The sequence below is a fragment of the Oncorhynchus keta genome, chromosome 17, assembly GCF_023373465.1.
Source record: "Oncorhynchus keta strain PuntledgeMale-10-30-2019 chromosome 17, Oket_V2, whole genome shotgun sequence".
Taxonomy (NCBI): Eukaryota; Metazoa; Chordata; class Actinopteri; order Salmoniformes; family Salmonidae; genus Oncorhynchus; species Oncorhynchus keta.
Genome location: NC_068437.1, coordinates 39299522 through 39326517, shown reverse-complemented (window position 1 = coordinate 39326517; position 26996 = coordinate 39299522). Strand labels below are relative to the sequence as shown.

Here is a 26996-nt window from a genome sequence, read left to right as displayed (position 1 = left end):
CAAATCAAGGGAGGAGAGAAAGAGAAAAGAACAATAGACAAGGGAATACAGTGACATCACACCACCAGCATGCATCACACAATAAATACATGTATGTGAGCACCGTCAGGATAAAAGTGCTGCTGAAGACTGAAATCCCTGGGTATGTTCCTGACTCAGAATAAGACAGGATGCAGCGATGACAGGACAGTCATCCGAGCATCTCCCAGAGACCGACAACCCAACGGAGAGAGACATCGTCCTCTCTCTGACCCTAAGCTTCCTAATTAGAAGTCTCTCCATGCTGCTTCTCATGCTTTCGCACAATGCACACTGCTACAGCCAAGATGTGATACATTGTTATCAGAGCCCTGTGCCAACAAAGTATTACCATGCAAACACTGACGCTGCTTTGTAATAATGACTTTCTATTTTCTGTTCTGACACGTAGCACCCGGACCAAATTAACAGCTTTTGTAACTGTACGTGACTGTGCGGAACATTATAAAAATAGGTAGTCTCAAAAGCTATTTTACTCAACATCAATGTCCCAGAATCTGTCTTTGAAGCTATTTGATGCTGTAACAGAAACGAACATTGTATTTTTGATATTCTACTAATACTGACGTTGCCGATAGTAGTTTTTTTTAAAGAAAGTTTTGTTGCAATGATCGTGATATGTGGTCATCTGCTCTCCCCTACTTTAGCCTACTTTAGCTGACTGAATTTATTGTAAGTCACTCTAAATAAGAGCGTCTTGATAACTATAAAGGAAAACTAGATTGTGAATGTGTTTGGGAGTATTGTGACAGAGGTGTTCAGTAGTAGCAGAACTCAGAGTAAGCAGACTAACTAGGTTGACAGGGCTGCTGGTGGAGGGAGGTGCGCTCGTCCCGCGGTGCTGGCGCTGACCTGTGCAATGGTCTCCGGATCCAGGGGCTTGCCACCACCGTGCAGGTGGGGGTCCTGGAACACGGCCGTGTACTGGCCAGAGCTTGTAGAGCGTCGAATGGGCGGGCTCTCCATCTTCTTCAGTGACTCGTGGCGGCTGATGTTGGTCAGGCTGCCGTGGCCTGTTCGGCGCCGGTGCTCTGGGCTGTCCATGGGAAGCTGGCCGTGGTTACGGCTCCGCAGCAGGTCCCGGGGGCTGAAGGAGTGACCCAGAACTGGGGAGCCCATCTCAGGCGTGTGAGCCTGGCCACCGTGGGTCTGCTGGGAGGGGTGCACCATGCAGTTGACATCATTAGGGCGTGCCGGGGGGCGGCGGGAGGGGGGCTCTGTCCTCTTCTTATGCCTGCTGGGATATGGGAGAGGGCGGGAAGAGACAGACAGACACTGAGGTCAGGTCTATGGGTTTTAGCTAAACCTTAGAAATGTTGCAGTGTCTGTAAACAGCCGTGGTAATGTAGTCACACAGATTCTTAGTCAGTATGGGGTAATGTACAGTCACACAGATTCTTAGTCAGTATGGGGTAATGTACAGTCACACAGATTCTTAGACAGTATGGGGTAATGTACAGTCACACAGATTCTTAGTCAGTATGGGGTAATGTACAGTCACACAGATTCTTAGACAGTATGGGGTAATGTACAGTCACACAGATTCTTAGTCAGTATGGGGTAATGTACAGTCACACAGATTCTTAGTCTGTATGGGGTAATGTACAGTCACACAGATTCTTAGACAGTATGGGGATATAGACTCTAGACAGAGTTGTTGAAGCCTTCTGTCTGAATGTAGTGTTCATACATAAACCTATATGTCAGTCCTAGTTGCTTGTTCTGAGGCACGCAGGCACACATACCACGTGGTTAAACTCTTAGATTATTGATACCAACAGAATAAGAACAAGTCTTTGATATTAATTACTAGTCTGCAGCTAGGAATTCTGTATCATTGAAAGCGAAGACCGACAACCGCTGAAACATCTATTCTATAACGACATGAATGAATGTCACTCACTAGAACTATACATTCTAACCACGACAGAGCGAGAGAGAGGGCGGACAGACTCTCCAACAGAAACAAACTTTTCAACAGAGATCCCGACGACACACTGAGCATAAATATATATATACTGCAATTGTTCCCGAATTAGTGAGTGTTCATGTGCAAAGGATTAGCATTTCAATTGTTACAATTATCACTCTATCCAACAAGCAGAGTTTAGCCAACACCCCCCTATCATTTCTTTGGAACCATGTCTACTTTGTTTGTATGATGTATTTCTGTGAGTACATGGTTAGTAAATAAATGATTTAAGACAATTGATGTATGTATGACTCAGTGAAGACTGGGCTGGTGCAGATAACCAACAATTTACGACGTTTGGAATGAAACTAAGGTAAATAATAATTCAAATTGATCAGATATTAAAATATCTGAAAGTTATATTAGGAAAATTATAACTTTGTAATCTGAATATGTTCCTTGGTGCCCAGACTTCCTAGTTAATTACAGTTACATGATTAATCAGTTTAATCGCATCATAATAATTACAGAGAGTTATTTGATAAATAAGTCTTCAGTTTTAATGATGCCAAAGACACAACAATCACTACTGGGGCTCTAATAAGACCCTGCTCTGCTCTGCATATTTATGAAACCCAGCCTAGCACTTTCTCTGACCAGGGCCCATTAGGCCCTGTTCAAAAGTAGTTCACTATAGGGGGGCATTTGGGACACAGCTCAGGAGACAGCTATAATGTTTCATCCCCCTACCTAATCAGCACCAAATGTGATAGGCTGCCTGTCTGGCAGCAGTGTCGGAGGATGATATGATAAGAGAAATATATAAAGATATTTAACCATAGAGGGATAACAATTTATGATTGTTCCAGTGGATATACTCTGAGGAAAAAGTTCATTGAAAGATGGTTATGAGAGGAGATTGTGAGGGGATACAAGTATTTTGAGGATTTGATAAAGGGTGATAGGGGACTTTTTCATTCACTAACTGTTTTTGTTCGGACTTTTTTCATTCTTCAATAAACCATTGAGAGATGAATTTTTTTGCCTCACCACTAACATAATATCAAACTAATATTCCCTACACAACACCAGGCAGAAACCCTAAATCAATTACTTGTTATTCAACGACACAGAAACGGACAAATAACATTTACTAAAGGGGTTTAACATTTGTCCAAATGTGTATTGTTGCTCTAGCCTGGTCCCAGATCTGTTTGTGCTGTATAGTCAACTCCTTCAGTCATTAACATGCCACAAGACCATAGTAATCGGCAAGTCAGCACAAACCGATCTGGGACCAAGCTACCTGCACTGTACTTCCTGTCTCATATCCCAAAACCTTTATCTCCATCAAGTTTTATTCATGAGTCATTCAGGGCTCCCGAGTGGCGCAGCGGTCTAAGGCACTGCATCTCAGTGCTAGAGGCATCACTAAAGACCCTGGGTTGAATCCCAACCGGCCGTGATTGGGAGTTCCATAGGGTGGAGCACAATTGGGCCAGCGTTGTCCGGGTTTGTCCAAGGTAGGCCGTCATTGTAAATAACAATTGGTTCTTAACTGACTTGCCTAGTTAAATAAAGGTTAAATAAACAATAAAAATGAGTCTAGCAGCTATTCATCCCTTAATCATCCTTCCTAGGCGTGTTTCAAGTCTCAGTCTAATTCCTGCCTAATTAACACGGTCTGTCTCAGCCACCGTCATTAAGAGTGGCGATTCATCATGGCGCTAAATATGGGACATAATGTGTTTTGATACAGATGGAGGACTGACTGGGGATTTGTGGAGTAAACACGTGGAGAGGTACACACGTGGAGGGTTAAACACGTGGAGGGTTAAACACGTGGAGGGGTAAACACGTGGAGGGGTAAACACGTGGAGGGGTAAACACATGGAGAGGTAAACACGTGGAGGGTTAAACACGTGGAGGGTTAAACACGTGGAGGGTTAAACACGTGGAGGGTTAAACACGTGGAGGGGTAAACACGTGGAGGGGTAAACACGTGGAGAGGTAAACACGTGGAGGGTTAAACACGTGGAGGGTTAAACACGTGGAGGGTTAAACACGTGGAGGGGTAAACACGTGGAGGGGTAAACACGTGGAGGGTTAAACACGTGGAGGGGTAAACACGTGGAGGGTTAAACACGTGGAGGGTTAAACACGTGGAGGGTTAAACACGTGGAGAGGTAAACACGTGGAGGGTTAAACACGTGGAGGGTTAAACACGTGGAGGGGTAAACACGTGGAGGGGTAAACACGTGGAGGGGTAAACACGTGGAGGGGTAAACACGTGGAGGGGTAAACACGGGAGGGGTAAACACGTGGAGGGTTAAACACGTGGAGGGGTAAACACGTGGAGGGGTAAACACGTGGAGGGTTAAACACGTGGAGGGGTAAACACGTGGAGGGGTAAACACGTGGAGGGGTAAACACGTGGAGGGTTAAACACGTGGAGGGTTAAACACGTGGAGGGGTAAACACGTGGAGGGGTAAACATGTGGAGGGGTAAACACGTGGAGGGTTAAACACGTGGAGGGTTAAACACGTGGAGGGGTAAACACGTGGAGGGTTAAACACGTGGAGGGTTAAACACGTGGAGGGTTAAACACGTGGAGGGTTAAACACGTGGAGGGTTAAACACGTGGAGGGTTAAACACGTGGAGGGTTAAACACGTGGAGGGTTAAACACGTGGAGGGTTAAACACGTGGAGGGGTAAACACGTGGAGGGTTAAACACGTGGAGGGGTAAACACGTGGAGGGGTAAACACGTGGAGGGGTAAACACGTCGAGGGTAAACACGTGCATGGACTCTTCATAACCAGTAGGGGGAGTAAGATCACACAACTAAATCTATGGACAGGCTTACAGAAAGGAAAACAACTGCTTCCGTACAATCTACAGACAGTCATTAGGTACTTACAAACCATATTATAATATGAATCATGACTGCCATGTTTTCCATACTATTGATAATGTCATACAAAAGCAAACCAGAAAATACAATAATGTTCTCTGGTTGACTACAATTCTAGGCTGTAATTACTGCTGTTGTATAATAGAAATGCTGTAAATTCGAGTAGAAGGAGAGATATCTAAATAAAGCCAAAGATATGAATGATTCAATAGTGCTGAGCCATGTCTGCACAGAACAGTAGAGAGGGAAATAGAGAAAGTGAGATGGTGGGGAGAGAGGGAGGGAGGGTGGGAAGAGAGGGTGGGAAGAGAGGGAGGGAGTGAAGAGAGGGAGGGTGGGTGGGAAGAGAGGGAGGTAGGGGTGATAGAGAGGGAGGGATGGAGGGAGGGGTGGTAGAGAGAGGAAGGTGGGGTAGAGAGAGAGGAAGGGGGGGTAGAGAGAGGGGAAGGGGGTAGAGAGGGGGTAGAGATTAAGGGAGCAGGGGGTAGAGACTAAGGGAGCAGGGGGAAGAGACAAAGGGAGCAGGAGGTAGAGACAAAGGGAGCAGGGGGTAGAGACAAAGGGAGCAGGGGGTAGAGACAAAGGGAGCAGGGGGTAGAGAGAAAGGGAGAAGGGGTAGAGAGAAAGGGAGCAGGGGTAGAGACAAAGGGAGCAGGGGGTAGAGACAAAGGGAGCAGGGGTAGAGAGAAAGGGAGCACGGGGTAGAGAGAAAGGGAGCACGGGGTAGAGAGAAAGGGAGGGAGGGAGCAGGGGGTAGAGAGAAAGGGAGCAGGGGGTAGAGACAAAGGGAGCAGGGGTAGAGACAAAGGGAGCAGGGGGTAGAGACAAAGGGAGCAGGGGTAGAGACAAAGGGAGCAGGGGGTAGAAACAAAGGGAGCAGGGGGTAGAGAGAAAGGGAGCAGGGGGTAGAGAGAAAGGGAGCAGGGGGTAGAGAGAAAGGGAGCAGGGGTAGAGAGAAAGGGAGGGAGGGAGCACGGGGTAGAGAGAAAGGGAGCACGGGGTAGAGAGAAAGGGAGGGAGGGAGCAGGGGGTAGAGAGAAGGGGAGGGAGGGGTAGAGACAAAGGGAGCAGGGGGTAGAGACAAAGGGAGCAGCGGGTAGAGACAAAGGGAGCAGGGGGTAGAGACAAAGGGAGCAGGGGGTAGAGACAAAGGGAGCAGGGGGTAGAGACAAAGGGAGCAGGGGGTAGAGACAAAGGGAGCAGGGGGTAGAGACAAAGGGAGCAGGGGGTAGAGACAAAGGGAGCAGGGGGTAGAGACAAAGGGAGCAGGGGTAGAAACAAAGGGAGCAGGGGGTAGAGAGAAAGGGAGCAGGGGTAGAAAGAAAGGGAGGGATGGAGCACGGGGTAGAGAGAAAGGGAGGGAGGGAGCAGGGGATAGAGAGAAAGGGAGCAGGGGGTAGAGAGAAAGGGAGGGAGGGAGCAGGGGATAGAGAGAAAGGGAGCAGGGGGTAGAGAGAAAGGGAGGGAGGGAGCACGGGGTAGAGAGAAAGGGAGCAGAGAGAAAGGGAGCAGGGGGTAGAGAGAAAGGGAGCAGGGGGTAGAGAGAAAGGGAGCACGGGGTAGAGAGAAAGGGAGCAGGGGGTAGAGAGAAAGGGAGCAGAGAGAAAGGGAGCAGGGGGTAGAGATGGAGGGAGCAGGGGGTCGAGACAAAGGGAGCAGGGGGTAGAGACAAAGGGAGCAGGGGGTAGAGACAAAGGGAGCAGGGGGTAGAGAGAAAGGGAGGGGGGGAGCAGGGGGGGTAGGGATGGAGCAGGGGGTAGGGATGGAGGGAGCAGGGGGTAGAGAGGGAGAAAGTAGTCCTGGTTCAAGGGGTAGAGGGGTGCCAGGGGTAGCAAGGGAGGGGTTAACAAGGAATGGAACGCTAGTCAAAAGATATAGCTAGTCAAAAGTATGATTCATTAACATTTCTCCAGCAGAGAGAGAGGTGAAGTGAGCAAGCCTTTCAATAAAACACTATCTAAACTTACAGGGCTGATGCCAGTGACAGATTTCTCAAGGTTGCCTACTCCGTCACACAAATTAGAATGCAGCAATGAACAGAAGAACGAGTGCGAAAATACTGTAGCTCTCCCAGAAGCCTTTATAGTCCCTGCCAAAAAGATACGCCAGGAGTGTGTGTGTGTGTGTGTGTGTGAGTCTGCCCTAGATTGCTCTGAGAATGACAACTATGAAATAACCACTAATGTATTTACACCCTGATGTTGACTGAAGCCAACCATCTGAAAATGGACTTAGATTATCCACTGACTGGGACAACTCATCATCAACGATGATTCTATTGGCCATTAGGCTGAGAGTAGGAGCGCTGACCTAGAATCAGGTCTGCTCTGTCCATATTATTTTTTCTAAAAAAGCTGATACTATATCAGCTCTCCCAGTGTCTTTGTGAATACGGGCCCAGGTTTAGCTGACAGGTTTTGCTGACATTGTGGATGACCCTGCATGTAAGATGACATCTGGTCCTTCTCATGTAGACTGACTAACTCCACTACTGTCCCTCAGTGTTAGTCATAAGGTACAGGTACACACAACTGTTTTTCCTCTCTTGGAATTCATTCTAGATTCATCTCCATTCCAGAATGTTTAAAAATGTTTTTGTTTTTTTAGTAGTTGACCACAGAGCACAGTGGACTGGGTGGTGGTAGGGCACCCAGACCCACCCCCTGGCAGCCAGAACCAGCCCCTGGCAGCCAGAACCAGCCCCTGGCAGCCAGAACCACCCCCTGGCAGCCAGAACCACCCCCTGGCAGCCAGACCCACCCCCTGGCAGCCAGACCCACCCCCTGGCAGCCAGAACCAACCCCTGGCAGCCAGAACCAACCCCTGGCAGCCAGAACCACCCCCTGGCAGCCAGACCCACCCCCTGGCAGCCAGACCCAGAAAACAGGCAGTTATTGGTTTGGCTGTGTTTCATTAGCGAGATACCTGAGAAGATTCCACAGTGAGACTTCAAGGTGTGCTGTTCCAGTAGGCTAGGGTGTGTGTGGCATGCAATGTAAAACAGAAATGCTTGTGTCTTGTTGGACAAGTCCAAGTTGTCCCCCCCATGTTTCAGTCCATATTCTACTGTTTGGTGCTTAATAAATACTGCCTCACTAGGTAAGGTAGAGAGAGGTGAGATGTGGTTGAGCTCACCTGCCAATGTAGTCGTCAGTGATCCTGGTGTCAGTAGGAGAGCTCATGTCTTTTCCTGAACACTTGTCCTCAGCTCCATGGCCACTGCTGGCCTCACTGTCAGCCTTCTGACTAAGCGTGTCTGAGAAATTATCATCCCTGTGACACGCACACAGACATACACACGCACACACACATGCACGCACACATACACGCACACAGACACATACACGCACACAGACACATACAAGCACACATACACGCACACAGACACACACACGCACACGCACATGGATGCACACAGACACATACAAGCACACAGACACATACAAGCACACAGACACATACAAGCACACAGACACATACAAGCACACATACACGCACACATGCACATACAAGCACACATACACGCACACATACACATACAAGCAAACATGCACGCACACAGACACACACACAGACACATACAAGCAAACATACACGCACACAGACACATACACGCACACATGCACACATGCACACACACGCACACAGACACGCACACATACACGCACACATACACAGACACGCACACATACACATACACGCACACAGACACGCACACAGACACGCACACAGACACGCACACAGACACAGAAACATACACATACACATACACGCACACAGGCACATACACGCACACAGGCACATACACGCACACAGGCACATACACGCACACAGACACATACACGCACACAGACACATACACGCACACAGGCACATACACGCACACAGACACATACACGCACACAGGCACATACACGCACACAGGCACACACACACGCACATACACGCACACAGACACATACACGCACACAGACACATACACGCACACAGACACGCACATACACATACACGCACACAGGCACATACACGCACACACACACACAGACACGCACACAGGCACATACACACAGCACATACACGACACAGACACATACACGCACACAGACACATACACGCACACAGGCACATACACATACACGCACACAGACACATACAAGCACACATACACGCACACAGACACACACAGACACGCACACAGGACACATACACGCACACAGACACATACACACATGCACACAGACACATACACGCACACATACATACAAGCACACATACACAGCACACACATACACATACACAACATGCACACAGACACATACACATGCACACACAGACACATACACGCACACAGGCACATACACGCACACATACACACACGCACACAGACACGCACATACACGCACACACAGCACACACGCACACAGGCACATACACGCACACAGGCACACACACGCACACAGACACGCACACACACGCACACAGGCACATACACGCACACAGGCACAGACACGCACACATACACGCACACAGGCACATCACGCACGCACACATACACGCACACAGGCACATACACATACACGCACACAGGCACATACACGCACACAGGCACACAGGCACATACACACGCACACATACACGCACACAGACACATACACGCACACAGGCACATACACGCACACAGACACATACACGCACACAGGCACATACACGCACACAGGCACACAGACACACGCACACAGACACATACACACAGACACATACACGCACACAGGCACATACACGCACACACACACGCACACAGGCACATACACGCACACAGACACATACACGCACACAGACACATACACGCACACAGGCACATACACATACACGCACACAGGCACATCCACGCACACATACACGCACATACGCACACAGGCACATACACGCACACAGGCACATACACGCACACAGGCACATCCACGCACACATACACGCACATACACGCACACAGGCACATACACGCACACATACACTCATACACGCACACATACACGCACACAGGCACATCCACGCACACATACACGCACACAGGCACATCCACGCACACATACACACACAGGCACATACACATACATACACGCACACAGGCACATCCACGCACACATACACGCACATACACATACATACACGCACACAGGCACATCCACGCACACATACACGCACACAGGCACATACATACACGCACACAGGCACATACACGCACATACACACATACACACAGGCACATACACGCACACAGGCACATCCACACACATACACGCACATACACGCACACAGGCACATACACGCACATACACGCACACATACACGCACACAGGCACATACACACAGGCACATACACACAGGCACATACACACAGGCACATACACGCACACAGGCACATACACAGCACACAGGCACATACACGCACACAGGCACATACACAGGCACATACACACAGGCACATACACGCACACAGGCACATACACACAGGCACATACACACAGGCACATACACACAGGCACATACACACAGGCACATACACGCACACAGGCACATACACGCACACAGGCACATACACGCACACAGGCACATACACGCACACAGGCACATACACACAGGCACATACACACAGGCACATACACACAGGCACATACACACAGGCACATACACACAGGCACATACACACAGGCACATACACGCACACAGACACATACACGCACACAGGCACATACACACAGGCACATACACACAGGCACATACACACAGGCACATACACACAGGCACATACACACAGGCACATACACACAGGCACATACACACAGGCACATACACACAGGCACACAGGCACATACACGCACACAGGCACATACACACAGGCACATACACACAGGCACATACACACAGGCACATACACACAGGCACATACACGCACACAGGCACATACACACAGGCACATACACGCACACAGGCACATACACACAGGCACATACACACAGGCACATACACGCACACAGGCACATACACACAGGCACATACACGCACAGGCACATACACACAGGCACATACACGCACACAGGCACATACACGCACACAGGCACATACACACAGGCACATACACACAGGCACATACACACAGGCACATACACGCACACAGGCACATACACGCACACAGGCACATACACGCACACAGGCACATACACACAGGCACATACACACAGGCACATACACACAGGCACATACACACAGGCACATACACACAGGCACATACACGCAAAATAAGACAAAAAGACAATCCGGCAAAAGTCCAAGCAATGTTTTTATGCAACAATAATTTGATACCACAGTGAATAGTTTATAAGATGAAGTCACCTGATACCACAGTGAATAGTTTAGAAGATGAAGTCATCTGATACCACAGTGAATAGTTTATAAGATGAAGTCATCTGATACCACAGTGAATAGTTTATAAGATGAAGTCATCTGATACCACAGTGAATAGTTTATAAGATGAAGTCACCTGATACCACAGTGAATAGTTTATAAGATGAAGTCATCTGATACCACAGTGAATAGTTTATAAGATGAAGTCATCTGATACCACAGTGAATAGTTTATAAGATGAAGTCACCTGATACCACAGTGAATAGTTTATAAGATGAAGTCATCTGATACCACAGTGAATAGTTTATAAGATGAAGTCATCTGATACCACAGTGAATAGTTTATAAGATGAAGTCATCTGATACCACAGTGAATAGTTTAGAAGAAGATGAAGTGAATAGTTTATAAGATGAAGTCATCTGATACCACAGTGAATAGTTTATAAGATGAAGTCATCTGATACCACAGTGAATAGTTTATAAGATGAAGTTTGATACCACAGTGAATAGTTTAGAAGATGTCATCTGATACCACAGTGAATCATGAAGTCACTGATACCACAGTGAATAGTTTATAAGATGAAGTCATCTGATACCACAGTGAATAGTTTATAAGATGAAGTCATCTGATACCACCGTGAATAGTTTAGAAGATGAAGTCATCTGATACCACAGTGAATAGTTTATAAGATGAAGTAACCTGATACCACAGTGAATAGTTTATAAGATGAAGTCATCTGATACCACAGTGAATAGTTTATAAGATGAAGTCACCTGATACCACAGTGAATAGTTTATAAGATGAAGTCATCTGATACCACAGTGAATAGTTTATAAGATGAAGTCATCTGATACCACAGTGAATAGTTTATAAGATGAAGTCATCTGATACCACAGTGAATAGTTTAGAAGATGAAGTCATCTGATACCACAGTGAATAGTTTATAAGATGAAGTCATCTGATACCACAGTGAATAGTTTATAAGATGAAGTCATCTGATACCACAGTGAATAGTTTATAAGATGAAGTCATCTGATACCACAGTGAATAGTTTATAAGATGAAGTCATCTGATACCACAGTGAATAGTTTATAAGATGAAGTCATCTGATACCACAGTGAATAGTTTAGAAGATGAAGTCATCTGATACCACAGTGAATAGTTTATAAGATGAAGTAATCTGATACCACAGTGAATAGTTTATAAGATGAAGTCATCTGATACCACAGTGAATAGTTTATAAGATGAAGTCATCTGATACCACAGTGAATAGTTTATAAGATGAAGTCATCTGATACCACAGTGAATAGTTTAGAAGATGAAGTCATCTGATACCACAGTGAATAGTTTATAAGATGAAGTCATCTGATACCACAGTGAATAGTTTATAAGATGAAGTCATCTGATACCACAGTGAATAGTTTATAAGATGAAGTCATCTGATACCACAGTGAATAGTTTATAAGATGAAGTAATCTGATACCACAGTGAATAGTTTAGAAGATGAAGTCATCTGATACCACAGTGAATAGTTTATAAGATGAAGTCATCTGATACCACAGTGAATAGTTTATAAGATGAAGTCATCTGATACCACAGTGAATAGTTTAGAAGATGAAGTCATCTGATACCACAGTGAATAGTTTATAAGATGAAGTCATCTGATACCACAGTGAATAGTTTAGAAGATGAAGTCATCTGATACCACAGTGAATAGTTTATAAGATGAAGTCATCTGATACCACAGTGAATAGTTTATAAGATGAAGTCATCTGTCATCTGATACCACAGTGAATAGTTTAGAAGATGAAGTCATCTGATACCACAGTGAATAGTTTGATACCACAGAAGATAAGATGAGTCATCTGATACCACAGTGAATAGTTTAGAAGATGAAGTCATCTGTGTGAATAGTTTATAAGATGAAGTCATCTGATACCACCGTGAATAGTTTATAAGATGAAGTCATCTGATACCACAGTGAATAGTTTAGAAGATGAAGTAATCTGATACCACAGTGAATAGTTTATAAGATGAAGTCATCTGATACCACAGTGAATAGTTTAGAAGATGAAGTCAATCTGATACCACAGTGAATAGTTTATAAGATGAAGTAATCTGATACCACAGTGAATAGTTTATAAGATGAAGTCATCTGATACCACAGTGAATAGTTTAGAAGATGAAGTGAATAGTTTATAAGAAGATGAAGTCATGATACCACAGTTTAGAAGATGATATCTGATACCACAGTGAATAGTTTAGAAGATGAAGTCATCTGATACCACAGTGAATAGTTTATAAGATGAAGTCATCTGATACCACAGTGAATAGTTTAGAAGATGAAGTCATCTGATACCACAGTGAATAGTTTATAAGATGAAGTCATCTGATACCACAGTGAATAGTTTATAAGAAGATGATACCACAGTCATCTGATACCACAGTGAATAGTTTATAAGATGAAGTAATCTGATACCACAGTGAATAGTTTATAAGATGAAGTCATGATACTGAATAGTTTAGAAGATGAAGTCATCTGATACCACCGTGAATAGTTTATAAGATGAAGTCATCTGATACCACAGTGAATAGTTTATAAGATGAAGTCATCTGATACCACAGTGAATAGTTTAGAAGATGAAGTAATCTGATACCACAGTGAATAGTTCAGTGCATTGAGTTCAGTCAAGCATTCCTAACTAGCCTCTCCTCCAGGCTCATGTTGACTTATAGGCCTGGATCTATTATCCTTCCATTAGAAGTGGAGTGTCCAGGGCTGCCAGGCAGCATGACCAAAGCCAGCTGTATGGGTTATCTCAGTGGGCTGCGTGCCTGACTGAGCTGAGCACTAGCTACATACACTATAGATGGTGACTGATCTTGTCAGGTGGTAGCGATCAGAGCTGCTTAGTAGCCACAGAGCCTGGTGGAGTGGGGAATAATGGACTGGACAATAAACCACACACACCTAGGGTTGCAAAGTGCAGGAATATTACCAGTCATATACTAATGTTACTAGTGAACTACTGGAATGTTTCAGAAAATTCCAGTAACTTTGGTAAATTACCGGGGGTTTGCAATCCTACACACACCACAGATTACCGACCATTTCAAATCCCACCGTACCTTCTCCGCCATGCAATCTGGTTTCAGAGCTGGTCATGGGTGCACCTCAGCCACGCTCAAGGTTCCAAACGATGTCATGACCGCCATCGATAAGAGACAGTACTGTGCAGCCGTCTTCATCGACCTGGCCAAGGCTTTCGACTCTGTCAATCACCACATTCTTATCGGCAGACTCAACAGCCTTGGTTTCTCAAATGATTCCCTCGCCTGGTTCACCAACTACTTCTCTGATAGAGTTCAGTGTTTCAAATCGGAGGGCCTGTTGTCCGGACCTCTGGCAGTCTCTATGGGGGTTCTTGGGCCGACTCTCTTCTCTGTATACATCAATGATGTCGCTCTTGCTGCTGGTGATTCTCTGATCCACCTCTACGCAGAAAACACCATTCTGTATACCTCTGCCCTTCTTTGGACACTGTGTTAACTAACCTCCAGACGAGCTTCAATGCCAAACAACTCTCCTTCCATGGCCTCCAACGGCTCTTAAATGCAAGTAAAACTAAATGCATGCTCTTCAACCGATCACTGCCCGCACCTGCCCGCCCGTCCAGCATCACTACTTTGGACGGTTCTGACTTAGAATTTGTCGACAATTACAAATACCTAGGTGTCTGGTTAGACTGTAAACTCTCCTTCCAGACTCACATTAAGCATCTCCAAACCAAAATTAAATCTAGAATCGGCTTCCGATTTCGCTACAAAGCATCCTTCACTCATGCTGCCAAACATACCCTCGTAAAACTGACCATCCTCGACTTCGGCGATGTCATTTACAAAATAGCCTCCAACACTCTACTCAACAAATTGGATGCAGTCTATCACAGTGTCATCTGTTTTGTCACCAAAGCCCCATATACTACCCACCACTGCGACCTGTATGCTCTCGTTGGCTTCCTTCTTCCTTTGGCCGCCTTTCCTTCCAGTTCTCTGCTGCCAATGACTGGAACGAACTGCAAAAATCACTGAAGCTGGAGACTCATCTCTCCCTCATTAGCTTTAAGCACCAGCTGTCAGAGCAGCTCACAGATCACTGTACCTGTACATAGCTCATCTGTAGATAGCCCATCCAACTACCTCATCCCCATACTGTATTTATGTATTTATCTTGCTCCTTTGCACCCCAGTATCTCTACTTGCACATTCATCTTCTGCACATCTACAATTCCAGTGTTTTAATTGCTATATTGTAATTACTTTGCCACCATGGCCTATTTATTTCCTTTTCCTCCCTTATCTCACCTCATTTGCACATGCTGCATATGGACATTTTCTACTGTATTATTGACTGTATGTTTGGTTATTCCATGTGTAACTGTTGTTGTATGTGTCAAACTGCTTTGCTTTATCTTGGCCAGGTCGCAGTTGCAAATGATATCTTGTTCTCAACTAGCCTACCTGATTAAATAAAGGTGGAATAAATTAATAAATGTGCACGTATGCTACGTCCACACAAGAAGGATGACTGAGGCCCAGTAATCTGATACACAATGCTCAACTTACTGTATTTCACCCAAGTGCTTCTATACACGGAGTATACACAACATGAAGAACACCTGCTCTTTCTATGACACAGACTGACCAGGTGAATCCAGGTGAAAGCTAGGATCCCTTATTGATGTCACTTGTTAAATCCACTTGATTGTGAATGTGTGCCATTCAGAGGGTGAATGGGCAAGACAAAATATTGAAGTTCCTTTGAGCGCGGTATGGTAGTAGGTGCCAGGCACACCGGTTTGTGTCAAGAACTGCAACGCTGCTGGGTTTTTCCACTCTCAACAGTTTCCTGTGTGTATTAACATCCAGCCAACTTGACTGTGGGCATTGGAGTCAACATGGGCCCTGTGGAAAGCTTTTGACACCTTGTAGAGTCCATGGCCCGACGAGTTGAGGCTGTACCGAGGGGGGTATTCAATATTAGCCAGGTGTTCCTAATGTTTGTTAAAGTCAGCGTATGTCACACTGAATTTTTTTAGTCGAAGGAATGAGCGTTACACTGAGGCCTGTAACATGGAGCGAGATCGATTTGGAGGTGGAGGGTCCGTCATGGTCTGGGCGGTGTGTCACAGCATCATCGGACCGAGCTTGTTGTGCATTACAGGGAAGACATCCTCCTCCCTCATAGGGTACCCTTCCTGCAGGCTCATCCTGACATGACTCTCCAGTATGACAATGCCACCAGCCATACTGCTTGTTCTGTGCATGATTTCCTGCAAGACAGGAATGTCAGTGTTCTGCCATGGCCAGCGAAGAGCCCGGATCTCAATCCCATTGAGCACATCTGGGACCTGTTGGATCGAAGGGTGAGGGCTAGGGCCATTCCCCCCAGAAATGTCCGGGAACTTGCAGGTGCCTTGGTGGAAGAGTGGGGTAACATCTAACAGCAAGAGCTGGCTAATCTTGTGCAGTACATGAGGAGGAGATGCACTGCAGTACTTAATGCAGCTGGTGGCCACAACAGATACTGACTGTTACTTTTGATTTTGACCCCCATCTTTGTTCAGGGAGACATTATCCATTTCTGTTAGTCACATGTCTGTGGAACTTGTTCAGTTTATGTCTCTGTTGAATCTTATGTTCACACAAATATTTACACATGTTAAGTTTGCTGAAAATAAATGCAGTTGACAGTGAGGACGTTTCTTTTTTTTGCTGAGTTTATATCCCCTCCACACACAAGAACAGTTTGGCCATGCTTCAGGACACCTGGCTGTAAATTCTCAGGGTCATTCCTTTAACTAAGAAAACAGCCATCAGCCCCGGCACCTCCCCCAGTGAATTATTGATACAGGCACATGTAGGGACAGCTGGTAAAGGACCTACAACACTAACGGAGGGGGAGAGCTTTAAACATGCATTTCTCTGGCTAGCTACTAAACAATGTCTCTCTCACCCTCTTAATGAGGGTGTAGCTCCACCCCATTAGGCATGGATCATTGCCTGGGCAGGGAGACTGTTTCCAGTGTGAAGGGGCGCTTGGGGTTTGTCACACAGCCCCAGAGCCTTGGCTCCTCAGTCATTGTTAGTAAGAAAAAGCCGTGATTAATTCAGAGGAAGAACATTAAAGATGGACGGATGTTGTCACTTTCACTTTGAAAAGGAACCCCAAATGGGATTAAGGGAGGGTGGATCTTCTCTGTTAAGAGTGAAAATAAAATGCTAAATACAGTGTGATTGAGTGGCTGATTGGTCAGTTACGTGAGTGAGCAATAGCTTGAACAGGACGCAAATGAGGAATCCTCTTCAAGGAAGTGGAACAAATTTACTGCATACAAGAGTCCTCTCTAAACAGCAGTCTCATGTATTGTTAAGGGAGTTGTGGTCTAGACTTCACGAATGAGGACATATTGCGCAAGTACCATTATTGGAGAGCAACTACAAATCCTGCCCCACCAACGAATCCTGTGCAAAACCACCTGTAGAGTCTTTAAAAATCATTGATTTAATTCAACATATTAATTCAAAATATTGTTATGTCTCCAGATGTATTTATATTACCTGTTTCACCTGTCCATATTACCTGTCCATATTCTTATTCCTGTCCAAATGGAATAAGAATATGTAGATAATAAATGTGCCAGTGTCTCCTCTAGAAGCTGTGTGTGTGTCTATGGGCTGCATACTCACATGTCCTGCACCACGATGTACTGGTGAGGTACCAGGCCATCAATGCCGTTGTGCCGTCCCTCCCACCAGTCGTCAGATGCCCGCTGGTACAGCAGCAGGGAGGCGCCCTTCTTGAAGCACAGCTCTCGGGCAGAACGTCCCACGTAGTCAAACTTGGCAATTGCTTCGATGGGCTCGCCCTCTGCAGAAGAAAACGAGGAACACACAGTCAGGTATGTCAAACTAAAGGCTGATAAAGTACATGAAGGAATCCATTTTTCTTTTAGCAGAGCGGTGTCATCAGAGTATAAACATTTCTGGCAATTATATGTCACGATTATGTATGTCCGAATGATGTCACAAATGGGTCTGGTATTATTGATCTGAGATTGAAAGCAGCAGCAGTCAGTCTAGTTTAGTTAGTGTCAATAACAACCGAGCTACACACATACAATAGAACACCCTGGACAACAGGCCCTGAAGGCCCTGAACAGGGATGATTATAGCTCTTAGTGAAAGGAGATCTATACTGCTCAGTACACAGTATGTTAGCCAGAGTATGGACTTCTGCTGAGGTTAGACTACGACAAGCTGTCACAAAGACCTATGGAGATTCTGCATGGGATGTCTGAGTGAGGACAGTGTTTATAAGGTAAACCCAATACAAACACTGTCATCTGCTTTTTGTTGCGAGTGTCTGTGTTGGGAGTACATTACCACACCACATATTATTTAAAATGTTGTTAGAAACCTTTAACACAGTCAGTATCGCAGTAAGACATACCCGTTACTGCTGGCAGGTGAGCTAAAAACATCAAGGAACAGTCATATGGGCCCTTTCCTCTTAGGTGGTGCCAGCCATGACTCTCGACCAATGGCGATACAGCAATCGTCAATGGTTAGTTTCCTCCCACCCCCAACCCCATCCACCCCCAAGAACATCCAACTACTAGAATTCCTCAAGTCAGACAGGGGGTCCCTGCCTTTCCCTGCTGCTCCTCACCACAGCAAGGCTTCCTCGATAAGAGGTATCAGTGGAGAAGCACCACAGAGCTCAGATAGCAGGAAACCAGAGCAGGATGTGTGAAAACCACCATGACATTCTTTTCACAGAAACAACTCAGTGAGATTCCCTGATGAGCATCCTGGTGAGAGGAGCAGTGGAGAGGACAGTGATTCCAAGATAACATGTATCCTGGTTCTCTTGTTTTTTATCCCTCTCCCCCCTCTCTGCCGTGGGGAATGACAGGGGTGTTGTGGAGTCAATGAGACATGACAGACAGGAATTTGAGCTCTGATTTAATGTTAATTTTATAGTGCGCAAGCTCATAGACAAGGACACTCATTGAAGTGCGTGCACACAAAAATAGCTGGACAGAAAAAGTAAGAGGTTCTGATATAACAGCAGTGCAATGTAGGATGCCGTTATACCCCAGTGGACTAGTCCCATGGCTCGCTCTGCTCATGCATGTGAATAGGGATCACCACCTTGGAGTGAGATACGGCAACAATGGATAGAGTGAGAGGCAGAAAAGCAGCAGCTAGGCAGGCCCAAAGAATTCTCTCTCGCTCACTCTGAAAATAAATCTAAGATCCTGCTTATCTGCTACAGGACATGATGAGCAGAGACAGATTCGGGGGGGGGTCATAGGGGAAGAGAAATGACATGTTCAGTGTTTACTGAACTGGGTAAAGAGAATGCACTACTACAACACCCTATAGTGTTTAACCAGCAGAGGGAAGGAACATCAATGTATTGACAGAGTGAGAGAAATGGGCATCTAAAAAAAGGACACTGTCACGCTACGATGTCATTGCCAGTTGTTACAGGAGTTGACGGAATGCAGGTCATTAAAATGGAGTACTGTCTGTAGCATGTGAAAGAATTAAGGCACACTCGGAAGCTCCAACCATTTCCCCCATGTGATGCATGTGTTTCCTATCACACACAAACACACACACACACACACACACACACACACACACACACACACACACACACACACACACACACACACACACACACACACACACACACACACACACACACACACACACACACACACACACACACACACACCAGTTCTGTAAATGTGGCTTCTCCAGTTCATCCATAATGATCATCCAGCCTTATTGGTTGGTTACAAAAGGTGGATGATACAACAAGAGCTAACAAAGACATTGAAGCCTTGAAGACAACTAGGATCGAACATTGACATCATACCGCAAAACTGTAAATCTGAGTAAGATCCTAAGTATTTTCAACCACTAACTGAGGACAATAGGTCTGAATGGGCTTCAAGAGCCCACAGGGAATGGCAATAACATCAGGGTCAGAAAGGCTTTCCGCTCAACCCTAACAGGGTGACAATATTTGGACCAATACCATGGTAGCCCGAGTTAGGTCCATATGGTTTATTAGCCCTGCTTGTCCATAATTATTTGCTTTGCAATGGATATCTGCCATGTGTGTTAACTACATGTTCTAGTCTGTACCATCAGGTGCCATTCATTAGGAAAAATAGTTTTTGTTATTGGACATGTCCAAGCAGTCAGTCCCTCCCCCGTTTCATTGATTTGTCTTCCATTTGGTGCCGAATAATCACGCCCCAGGTGTCTTCATTAGTTAGAATGGACATACACGTGTCTGACTCTGTAAGAGGGTGTGCCAGCAAAGCTATGTAATGAGACGTGATGGTTTACATTTCTATCCTGGAGCTCATGTATAAATGATGTATAAAGACTGATGGTGAATGATGAAAGGGACAATCTAAAAACACTTTCAGACCTAAAGGGAAAGGAGATGGGATTGTGCCTGTTATTATGATTAGGCTACTAATGTGTGTTTTTATTATTACTATGGAACCGGGTTGGGCTCCGTTGTAGACTAGACAATGTGGACGGCTACAACACAACTTTCAAAGTTTTTGTAAAGTTTTTTGTTACGTAGTTGTACAGCATTTTTGTAAAATGTACAGTGCCTTACGTACAGTGCCTTACGTACAGTGCCTTACGTACAGTGCCTTACGTACAGTGCCTTACGTACAGTGCCTTACGTACAGTGCCTTACGTACAGTGCCTTACGTACAGTGCCTTACGTACAGTGCCTTCAGAAAGAATTCATACCCATTGACTTATTTCACATGTTGTTGTATTACAGCCTGAATTAAACATGAAATATATGTTTTTCTCTCACCCATATACACATAATACTCCACAATGATAAAGTCCTTCTGGGTAAGTCTCTAAGTGCTTTGCACACTTGGATCGTACAATATTTGCACATTCTTTTAAAAATGATTCAGGCTCTGTCAAGTTGGTTGTTGATCATTGCTAGACAGCCATTTTCAAGTCTTGCCATAGATTTTCAAGTCGCTTTAAGTCAAAACTGTGACTAAGCCACTCAGGAACATTCAATGTCGTCCTGGTAAGCAACGCAGTGTCTACACTGGTTCAGTGTATATTTGGCCTTGTGTTTTAGGTTATTGGGGCGGCAGGTAGCCTAGTGGTTAGAGCGTTGGACTAGTAACTGAAAGGTTGCAAGATCGAATTCCCGAGCTGACAAGGGAAACATGTGTCGTTATGCCCCTGAACAAGGCAGTTAACACACTGTTCTTAGGCCGTCATTGAAAACAAGCATTTGTTCTTAAGTTCTTAACTGACTTGCCTAGTTAAATAAAGGTAAAATAAAAATTGTCCTGCTGAAAGGTCAATTTGTCTCCCAGTGTCTGTTGGAAAGCAGACTGAACCAGGTTTTCCTCTACAATTTTGCCTGTGCTTAGCTCTATTCCATTTATTTTCATCCTAAAAACAACTCCCTAGTCCATGCCGATGACAAGCATGCCCGTAACATGATGCAACCATCACCATGCTATATGAAGAATAGTACTCAGTGATGTGTTGGATTTGCCCCAAACCTAAGGCTTTGTATTCAGGACATAAAGTACATTTCTTTGCAGTTTTACTTTAATGCATTATTGAAAACAAGATACATGTTTAGGAATATATTTATTCTCAACAAAATGTCTAAAGGCAATTTAGCTGTACAGCGTTTTTGTAATATTTCCCTGAGAAACAACCAGTTTCTGTCCTATTCAGCCAACCTGACCCCTCTGTAGCCCACGGAGGAGGAGAGTCAGTGTATTTGATTTGGAACAGACCAACTCCATCGCACCCCCCTCGTCTGAGACCGGGTCCAACAGACCAGATGGAAGAGCAGACGTCTCAACTCACACTTTTTACTTAGTTTTAGAAGTATATAGTTCCCTGGCCTGCAGTGCAGTGTCTCTGAGGCTGGTGCGAGTGAGGCCTATCACATTAACACATGCTGAAGTCGTTTAAAAGCATAGACAATACAGATGGTATTATAGACATAATCATTCATCATCATTGCTCCCCATTCATATTTGGAATTCAAAATAATTCCCCAAAAGTATTTATATGCTGGGTATATTTGAGTGACCAACCCATAGGATTAGGGCTCATTCAAATACTATCGGCTAACCCCAAAATTTAAAGATCCCTCATCACATTACCCGAGGGGGTCCGGAGGAAGAGCCCACCAGGGGTCTGGCGGGGAGGTGCTGCCATCACTGTGTGGCCCAGGTCCCATGGGTTGTTGGCGATACAGCAGGAATTAGAATATGAATAGATGCCCACATCTCTGGAGCCCAGTTCCCTGCCCCTCCAAGGTCATTCCATTTAGCAAGGCAGGATTATCCACACAGGCTCTTGGTCTAACCCTCACTAGACCACAGCACAGACACCGGAGAAAGTCTGGATTTAACCCTCGCTAGACCACAGCACAGACACCGGAGAAAGTCTGGATTTAACCCTCGCTAGACCACAGCACAGACACTGGAGAAAGTCTGGATTTAACCCTCGCTAGACCACAGCACAGACACTGGGGAAAGTCTGGATTTAACCCTCACTAGACCACAGCACAGACACTGGGGAAAGTCTGGATTTAACCCTCGCTAGACCACAGCACAGACACTGGGGAAAGTCTGTATTTAACCCTCGCTAGACCACAGCACAGACACTGGAGAAAGTCTGGATTTAACCCTCGCTAGACCACAGCACAGACACTAGAGAAAGTCTGGATTTAACCCTCACTAGACCACAGCACAGACACTGGGGAAAGTCTGGATTTAACCCTCGCTAGACCACAGCACAGACACTGGGGAAAGTCTGTATTTAACCCTCGCTAGACCACAGCACAGACACTGGAGAAAGTCTGGATTTAACCCTCGCTAGACCACAGCACAGACACTAGAGAAAGTCTGGATTTAACCCTCACTAGACCACAGCACAGACACTGGGGAAAGTCTGGATTTAACCCTCGCTAGACCACAGCACAGACACTGGGGAAAGTCTGGATTTAACCCTCGCTAGACCACAGCACAGACACTGGAGAAAGTCTGGATTTAACCCTCGCTAGACCACAGCACAGACACTAGAGAAAGTCTGGATTTAACCCTCGCTAGACCACAGCACAGACACCGGAGAAAGTCTGGATTTAACCCTCGCTAGACCACAGCACAGACACTAGAGAAAGTCTGGATTTAACCCTCGCTAGACCACAGCACAGACACCGGAGAAAGTCTGGATTTAACCCTCGCTAGACCACAGCACAGACACTGGAGAAAGTCTGGATTTAACCCTCGCTAGACCACAGCACAGACACTGGAGAAAGTCTGGATTTAACCCTCGCTAGACCACAGCACAGACACTGGGGAAAGTTTGGATTTAACCCTCGCTAGACCACAGCACAGACACTGGGGAAAGTCTGGATTTAACCCTCGCTAGACCACAGCACAGACTGGGGAAAGTCTGGATTTAACCCTCGCTAGACCACAGCACAGACACTGGAGAAAGTCTGGATTTAACCCTCGCTAGACCACAGCACAGACACTGGAGAAAGTCTGGATTTAACCCTCGCTAGACCACAGCACAGACACTAGAGAAAGTCTGGATTTAACCCTCAGTAGCCCACAGCACAGACACTAGAGAAAGTCTGGATTTAACCCTCGCTAGACCACAGCACAGACACTAGAGAAAGTCTGGATTTAACCCTCGCTAGACCACAGCACAGACACTGGGGAAAGTCTGGATTTAACCCTCGCTAGACCACAGCACAGACACTAGAGAAAGTCTGGATTTAACCCTCGCTAGACCACAGCACAGACACTAGAGAAAGTCTGGAATTAACCCTCGCTAGACCACAGCACAGACACTGGGGAAAGTCTGGATGTTAACCCTCAGTAGACAACAGCACAGACACTAGAGAAAGTCTGGAATTAACCCTCGCTAGACCACAGCACAGACACTGGGGAAAGTCTGGATTTAACCCTCGCTAGACCACAGCACAGACACTGGGGAAAGTCTGGATTTAACCCTCGCTAGACCACAGCACAGACACTGGGGAAAGTCTGGATTTAACCCTCGCTAGACCACAGCACAGACACTGGGGAAAGTCTGGATTTAACCCTCGCTAGACCACAGCACAGACACTGGAGAAAGTCTGGATTTAACCCTCGCTAGACCACAGCACAGACACTAGAGAAAGTCTGGATTTAACCCTCAGTAGACCACAGCACAGACACTAGAGAAAGTCTGGAATTAACCCTCGCTAGACCACAGCACAGACACTAGGTCTGGAAACCCTCGTCCACAGCACAGACACTAGAGAAAGTCTGGATTTAACCCTCGCTAGACCACAGCACAGACACTAGAGAAAGTCTGGATTTAACCCTCGCTAGACCACAGCACAGACACTAGAGAAAGTCTGGATTTAACCCTCGCTAGACCACAGCACAGACACTAGAGAAAGTCTGGATTTAACCCTCGCTAGACCACAGCACAGACACTAGAGAAAGTCTGGAATTAACCCTCGCTAGACCACAGCACAGACACTGGGGAAAGTCTGGATGTTAACCCTCAGTAGACCACAGCACAGACACTAGAGAAAGTCTGGAATTAACCCTCGCTAGACCACAGCACAGACACTAGAGAAAGTCTGGATTTAACCCTCAGCTAGACCACAGCACAGACACTACAGAAAGTCTGGATTTAACCCTCAGCTAGACCACAGCACAGACACTAGAGAAGTCTGGAAAACCCTCTAGACCACAGCACAGACACTAGAGAAAGTCTGGATTTAACCCTCGCTAGACCACAGCACAGACACTAGAGAAAGTCTGGAATTATCCCTCGCTAGACCACAGCACAGACACTGGGGAAAGTCTGGATGTTAACCCTCAGTAGACCACAGCACAGACACTAGAGAAAGTCTGGTTTTAACCCTCGCTAGACCACAGCACAGACACTGGGGAAAGTCTGGATTTAACCCTCGCTAGACCACAGCACAGACACTGGGGAAAGTCTGGATTTAACCCTCGCTAGACCACAGCACAGACACTAGAGAAAGTCTGGATTTAACCCTCGCTAGACCACAGCACAGACACTGGGGAAAGTCTGGATTTAACCCTCGCTAGACCACAGCACAGACACTGGAGAAAGTCTGGTTTTAACCCTCGCTAGACCACAGCACAGACACTGGAGAAAGAAAGTATGCGTTTCCCATGACGTTCACATCTGGTATGTCATTACATCATAGGGTTACAAGGGTGACTGGTTGAAGGGTACTCACCATCCTCACTGGTATGCGTCTCAGTGCCTCCCTCATTGTCCCCCTCCTCTATGGCCCCATGCTCACTGTAGGGACTCTCACTGTGGGGGGAGAGAAGGTCAGAGGTCAGGGTTAGGGGTCAGAGATTATAGGTTGAGGTCAGGCTACCATGGATACAATTGTACCCGCTACTCAATTTCATCCATCCTCAGCGTGTATCTTGTTTAAAGTGGATTCGCCTATTTGCCTCCTTTGGCAATGATGTGACACTACTGGACTGGTGAAAGCAAATACCTGGTAGTAGTATGCACTCACATAGATCTCATCTATCAAAGACTTTTAGTGTAGATCAGGGGTGTCAAACTCATTTATCCCCACAGCCTGCATTCAGTCTTCACCAAGGCCTGAAGGGCCGCTGTTAAAGGGGGCAGAACGCACCGATTCCGCATGTGTTTTTCTGTTGCTCATTAAGAAAAACAAGATTTGGGTCTTGGGGGTGTGGTTCGATGTGGGTGTGCTATGTTTGCACATCTTACCCTGGCAGTTACTGTCGTTTGACCCTCCCGAGTCACGGTAGCAACAACCTAGCCACTACCACAAAAGATGCTTGCGAATGGGTTTATAATTTTGGAATATTGACAAGTGCCAGTTGGGACTCAAGTGTGCATCATGTCAGTTGTCATTTTGGCCAAAAGAGTAGCAGACTGAAGTGGTCCCACTCAGGAAGTGGCCCCTGCATAAAGGGCTTAGGGACCAAATAACATTGCCCACGTAGGGTAGCCTAGTGGTTAGAGTGTTGGACTAGTAACCTGAAGGTTGCAAGTTCAAACCCCTGAGCTGACAAGGTACAAATCTGTCGTTCTGCCCCTGAACAGGCAGTTAAACACTGTTCCCAGGCCGTCATTGAAAATAAGAATTTGTTCTTAACTGACTTGCCTAGTTAAACAAAGGTTTAAAAAAAATTGTCTTAAGTAAACAAGTCCGAGCTCCTGAGTCTGTCTCACTGACTTGACTTTAGATATTCTGAGATGCACCTACAGCCACATTGAGAGGCAGCCACCGACTACCAAATGGAGGGCATCATCAGTATTCCCATGACACAGGCTAGGTGCTGTTTATCAGTTCTCAGACGTCCCTGGCATTAATGCCCCTTACATCTTCCACAGATTTCCTCCAACTGGCACTTAGCGCCGCTTCCCGGGGGGGGGGGGGTGTAGGTGGAAAGACGACAACAAATCTTCTAGGTTTGATGTGGCTCGGTCAGGGATGGTGTCCTGATGGCTGTGACAGGTGATTATCTCTGGCGGAGCAAAGGCTTACGCTCTGCCAAGGAACAGAGAGAGAGAGATGTGCCCTTCAGCGGAGG

The 26996-nt window shown here is 46.0% G+C and overlaps 1 protein-coding gene across 5 annotated transcripts in view; it reads right to left on the bottom strand.

Moving 5' to 3' along the window:
* Positions 1-26996, bottom strand: part of LOC118395825 (SLIT-ROBO Rho GTPase-activating protein 1-like) — a 173367-nt gene that overhangs the window by 4112 nt on the left and 142259 nt on the right. For 2 of the 5 annotated variants that reach the window (XM_035789792.2, XM_035789794.2), the window contains exons 18-21: positions 25652-25731; positions 18022-18202; positions 8002-8139; positions 892-1273 (exon numbers count right to left, since the gene is read on the bottom strand). In XM_035789792.2, coding sequence (XP_035645685.1) covers positions 892-1273; positions 8002-8139; positions 18022-18202; positions 25652-25731 — 781 coding nt within the window. Of the gene's footprint in view, positions 1-832; positions 1277-8001; positions 8140-18021; positions 18203-25651; positions 25732-26996 lie in introns of all 5 variants that reach the window. The other 3 variants (XM_035789791.2, XM_035789793.2, XM_035789795.2) reach the window with 2 other exon arrangements.